At 42.5% G+C, this 6,000-nt stretch overlaps 1 protein-coding gene across 3 annotated transcripts in view; it reads left to right on the plus strand.

Moving 5' to 3' along the window:
- The window catches only part of LOC141073520 (uncharacterized), an 81,510-nt gene extending 77,302 nt beyond the window's left edge, over positions 1 to 4,208 (plus strand). For 2 of the 3 annotated variants that reach the window (XM_073560789.1, XM_073560805.1), the window contains one exon: positions 1,468 to 4,208. In XM_073560789.1, the coding sequence (XP_073416890.1) occupies positions 1,468 to 2,810 (1,343 nt within the window). In that variant the 3' untranslated portion in view covers positions 2,811 to 4,208. The remainder of the gene's footprint in view (positions 1 to 1,467) is intronic. The other variant, XM_073560793.1, reaches the window with a different exon arrangement.
- The last annotated feature ends 1,792 nt before the right edge of the window (positions 4,209 to 6,000 follow it).

Here is a 6,000-nt window from a genome sequence, read left to right on the forward strand (position 1 = left end):
GGACATTTGTAAGGCCATAACCTGGTGACATAACTCTATGATCTCAGTCCCTCCTTGTGGTCTATTGTCTTAGTCGGTTCTAGGCCCCCTCCTCGTCTCCTTGTACACTGCCCCTATTGGTCAAACAATCAGTAGATTTGGTTTCCAGTACCATCTCTATGCTGATGACACCCAATTATACGCTTCTTCTCCTGACATCACGCCAGCCTTTCTAGAAAACACTGGCGATTGTCTAAACGCTGTGTCTAATATCATGTCCTCACTATATCTGAAACTGAACCTGTCAAAGACTGAACTCCTGGTGTTTCCTCCCGCTACTAATGTACCTATACCCGACATTGCTATTTCTGTGTGTGGTTCCACTATTACTCCCCAGCAACATGCCCGCTGTCTTGGGGTCATACTTGATTCCGAGCTTTCCTTTGCCCCCCACATTCGATCACTGGCTCGCTCTTGTCATCTGCACCTCAAAAACATTTCTAGAATTCGACCTTTTCTTACTTTTGACTCTGCAAAAACTCTTACTGTTTCTCTTATTCATTCTCGTCTCGACTATTGTAACTCTCTTCTAATCGGTCTCCCTCTTACCAAACTCTCCCCTCTCCAATCTGTATTGAATGCTGCAGCCAGGATCATATTCCTCACCAATCGTTACACCGATGCCTCTACCTTGTGCCAGTCATTACACTGGCTACCCATCCACTCCAGAATTCAGTATAAACTTATTACCCTCACCCACAAAGCCCTCCATGGCTCAGCACCACCCTACATCTCCTCCCTTGTTTCAGTATACCACCCTACCCGCGCCCTCCGTTCTGCTGATGACCTAAGGTTGGTATCCTCAATAGTCAGAACCTCCCACTCCCGTCTCCAAGACTTTACACGTGCCGCGCCAATTCTTTGGAATGCACTTCCCAGGTCAATACGATTAGTCCCCAATCCCCACAATTTTAAGCGTGTCCTGAAAACGCATTTATTCAGACTGGCCTATCGCCTCAACACATTAACCTAACCTATCCCTGTGTGGCAGAGCCAAAAGTTTTACCATAACCAGGTTCCCAGCATCATGTTCCCACATGCTTTATGCATCCATTAGCCCTCTGTGTCTGTACTGTTACACACTTAACATTATGGCTGGTCCATACAATCAGAGCAACTGTTACCACCCACCTTTCGTGTCTACCTCTTTCCTCATAGACTGTAGGCTTGCGAGCAGGGCCCTCACTCCTCTTGTTATTTGTTATAATCTACTGTATGTGATTATTGTTATGCTGTAATGTCTATTGTCTGTACAAATCCCCTCTGAAATGTAAAGTGCTGCGGAATATGTCGGCGCTATAAAAATAAAATTTATTATTATTATTAGTCTGTCAATAATTGAATTGTATTGCAGTTTGCACAGAAATGCTATAAAGTATATAATTCCAATGCAATGTTACTGAAAAGTAAAATCATTTTTATTCTTAGCAGGTGACTCTACCAGGAGCTCAGAGGGATGTCTACTATTCTCAGATTTTTCAGCAGATAATCTTGGTATCACACCCGATAATAGTGACGAACATGTCATTATACCAGATACACCTCAAGATCTCATCAGAAAAATTCTGTCATCTGATCCTTTTCAACAGATTCTTTTTTCTGCTCCATCACAGTCATATATGCAAAATAAAAGTCACATAAGCACTGTGGAACATGAAATAGCTCACATAGGGGAGAAACCATTTTCATGTTCAGCATGTGGGAAATGTTTTTCAACGAAACAACACCTCAATACACATCATATAATACACACAGGGGAGAAACCATTTTCATGTTCAGAATGTGGGAAATGTTTTAAACGGAAAACACATCTTGATGTACATATGAAGATTCACACAGGGGAGAAACCATTTTCATGTTCAGAATGTGGAAAATGTTTTTTGAGAAAAACATGTCTTGTAACACATCAGATGATACACACAGGTGAAAAACCATTTTCATGTTCAGAATGTGGGAAATGTTTTAATAGCAAAGCAAATCTTGTTGCACATCTGAAAAATCACACAGGGGAGAAGCCATTTTCATGTCCAGAATGTGGAAAATGTTATAGTAAGAAATCTGTACTTTTTTACCATCAGAGAATTCACACACGAGATAAGCCTTTTTCATGTTCCGAATGTGGGAAATGTTTTAGAGATAAATCACGTCTTCTTACACATCATAGAATTCATACAGGAGAAAAGCCTTTTTCATGTTCAGAATGTGAGAAATGTTTTAGAGATAAATCAAGCCTTGTTTCACATCAGAAACTTCACACAGGAGAGAAACCATTTTCATGTTCAGAATGTGGGAAATCTTTTACATATAAATTAAGCCTTGTTATACATCAAATAGGTCACACAGGGCAGAAACCATTTTCATGTTCAGAATGTGGGAAATATTACAGCACTAAATCAAAACTTGATATACATCAGCGAACTCACACAGGGGAGAAGCCATTTTCATGTTCAGAATGTGAGAAATGGTTTACAACAAAATCATGTCTTGTTAGACACCAGAAAATACACACAGGGGAGAAGCTGTTTTCATGTTCAGAATGTGGGAAATGTTTTAATCGTAAAACACATCTTGTTACACATCTGAAAACTCACACAGGGGAGAAGCCTTTTTCCTGTTCAGAATGTGGGAAATGTTACATTACTAAATCACAACTTGTTACACATCAGAGAATTCACGCAGGAGCAAAACCATTTTCATGTTCTGAATGTGGAAAATGTTTTACAATGAAACCATGTCTTGTTACACATCTTAAAGCTCACACAGGAAAGTAGCCATATTTTTTATTTCGTAAATTCAAAGTTTTTTGATTTTGTAAAAGTATAATATAACAATAAACAGAAAATCAAAGTCTGTAAGAGAAATAACCGAAAAAGGGACCATTACATAAAGCTTCAAACCATATGGATAAAGAGAAAATCATGATACAAATATGAAACTGATTATGTATATGAATAACCTAGTTGTTTAAAAGATGGTAAGTAAGAAGAAGAAAATGAAAAAACAAGGCGATCCATGGGTATTAATCACTTTATAGAGTAAATTAGATTACAATCAGAATGTAAGGACATCGATTGGTGGCAAAGTATTCGACAATTTGTTGTCTATGGGAGTGCAAAGAAGGGACAAACTATAAGGCACCTTAGGAAAGTTTTGTAGAGTGAAAAATATATGAATGTTTCCCAGTGAACACAATTAGTAGGGGTTGTAATAGTCTCTTCATGTGTTTATGTTATCAGCTTTTCCATAGCATGGTTTTTAGTCATCTCTACGAACCATTCATCTAAAGAAGGGGGGGTCTTCTGAATTCCAATGACGTGGTATTATTGTTTTAGCTGCCTAAAGTGGATGATTGTAATAGTGATTTTCGTGGGCATAGAAAACATGTATAGCCGTGTAGCCTCTGGGGTGCTAGGTACTGATACACCTGTCACATCCTTAACTCTGATGATCCTGTCGCAGAAAGCTCCTAGAGCCGGGTAAAACTACCAAATAAGTGACATTGTCTCCTTGTGCAACCCACAACGCCAACATAGACTAGATACCTCAGGGAACCATATTTGCAAAGTGGTGGGTACCCGGTACCACTTTGAAGCAATTTTATAGCTTGTCTCTTGTAATTTAGTGGCCATAACCAATTTGTTGGAGAGGAAAAAGCATTGATCCCACTAATCTTTTGTAAGTGTTCTTGGGAGATTCACAAGATGGCATGCAGAGGGGGGGGGAGCGACATACAACATTTCCAAAGGTAATAATGGGTGGACAGATCCCAGACATCTGTCCAGTGAAGAGTGACAGTGTTGAAGTTGTATGTGTTCAAAATTATGTATTCTATGAGAACAGTCACCTAGGATTGTTGAAAGGGATAAGAGCGTACTAAATGGAGCTGCATGGTGTAATCGTGTACATAAGGACATCTTTTTGGAGTCGGTTAGGAAGGAATTTGCGGAAGCGTCAGGTGGAAACAGAGTGATCAGTTATAGTCATCAATGGTCCCCTCTGATCAACCAAAACACCCCTGGCACGTGGAGTAAATTATAGTCTTCAGTGTTTGCCTGACGCTTTAACGTGGTGAAATATTATGCGCCACAAAGGGGTGAAGTCCATAGAAGTTTTTTTCTCTATAAAGAGATTCAATAACTTATTTAAAAGCAAGAAATAAACTTTCACTAAAAAACAAGAACAGATCCCTCATTGTCTGTGTCAGGAACATCATCATAAATTTATCAGTTCTGCCTGGTGTTTCACTACTGCCAATATCTTTGCTTGTCATCCCCGAAAAGAAACATTTCCATTTTATGTGTGAAAATGATTTTGATCTAATCCTTTTCACAGCTGAGGTGTTGCTTCACAATCCTGTGAGCTAAACATGTCAGAAGCACAAATCTGACCCCTGTATAGCAGTCCGGAGGTCAGACTGGTCAGGTCACAGCGGACCGGCCAGACTGGACGCAACAGTAACAAACACTCAGAAACATTACAGTTTATGAAATAATATTTCTCCGGACAGCAAACATCTTGAAAATGAAGTGGAATTGAAGCAAAGAATGTTATACTAATTGTTGCAGAACTTTTCATACAGCCCCGAGAGCGAATCTGTACAGGAGGATGAGAAGTAGTCAGAGTCTAGAATAGATGACGATGGAGCCTTGAACAGCTGCTCATCTGGTTAACTGCAGTCCCTGGTAGCACGCAGGGGACTGGTGTAACTCGGCTGCTTCTGAAGATAAATGTCACGGGGCAGTAGGGAATAAAGCAGGAGACGTGGAACCTGGGCCCCTGAACTGCCCCTCAGGCTAAGGGGGTGCCCTGACTCTCCTTAACTTGGGGGTAAACTTGCAGGTAGTGAGGCCCAAGTCCCCGACCTGTCCCTATCTCCTATTTAGCCCTGAGCTAAACCACCAACCCCCTCCCCAGGATGTGGGACAGGGAATAAAGTGAACTGCACCCAATAACACAAAGGGAAATAAAACAGACACCACGGGGTTGAAGCAACTAAAACCCAAAACTTAGCTTTGCTCTGCTGCAAAAGCTCCAAGCAACAGAGAAAGGATCCGAACAGCATCCAGCAGCAACTCCACTGCTCCAGACAAGCTGAACCCCCTCTCCACCAGGCAGGTCCAGTCTTCACCAAGGTTGGATAATAAATGAACAATATTACCAACAGTGATTTACTGCACATGACGACCTTTTATAGGAAGGAGGGGGGAGTAGTCATCACCTGTTGGTTAATTCAAACGTGTAGTGACCCCAGCGGCCACCAGGGGCAAAACCAGCACCAAAACAAGAATCCACATTCTGCCACGGCTCCAAAAATGGACCGTGACAGTACCCCTCCTTCAATGAGGGGCCTCTGGACCCTCAACACTGCACCTCACCCGAAAAACACCTACGGTGCGGACGCCTAGGTCCACCAGAGTTCACCTCAGCCACCACCTGACTCGCAGGTTAATGGAAAACGTGGGCAGATGGAAATGGCAATGTATGCTCCGGGGGCACCACAAATCTCCAGAGCGCCGACCTGGGGAACAAGTTGTGTATGGGCATAATTGGGGGTAACTCCAGCTGGTAAGTCTCCGGGCTGAGGATGGACGACAACCAATACACCCCGATCACTCAAGAACTCCAGACCCCTGCAGAACACTTCCACCAGATGTTTTTGGTGGCCACCCATACATAGTCGTTCACACACAGGTCCGGACCTGAACGTTTATTACCATTCATGAGTTTGCCAAAAAATGGTGAACTCTTCAAAGGACTGACAACAGAGGCGTCCCCCTGTGTCGTCACACTCACACCCCCACAATGCTCAGAAGGAGTCACCACTCTCCTCCGACCTCTCCTAAGAGGACTCCGACACCCAGGGTTAGCATGTGGTGAGGGTAGAGACTTTCCCCTACTCCCTGGCAGCACCTCTGCTGCCCCCACTGGAGAAGAAGGGGATGGTTGTAGAAAGACGGCAGA

This window comes from Dendrobates tinctorius, unplaced genomic scaffold (genome assembly GCF_039654945.1).
Source record: "Dendrobates tinctorius isolate UK_male_01 unplaced genomic scaffold, ASM3965494v1 ptg000014l, whole genome shotgun sequence".
NCBI classification, from domain to species: Eukaryota; Metazoa; Chordata; class Amphibia; order Anura; family Dendrobatidae; genus Dendrobates; species Dendrobates tinctorius.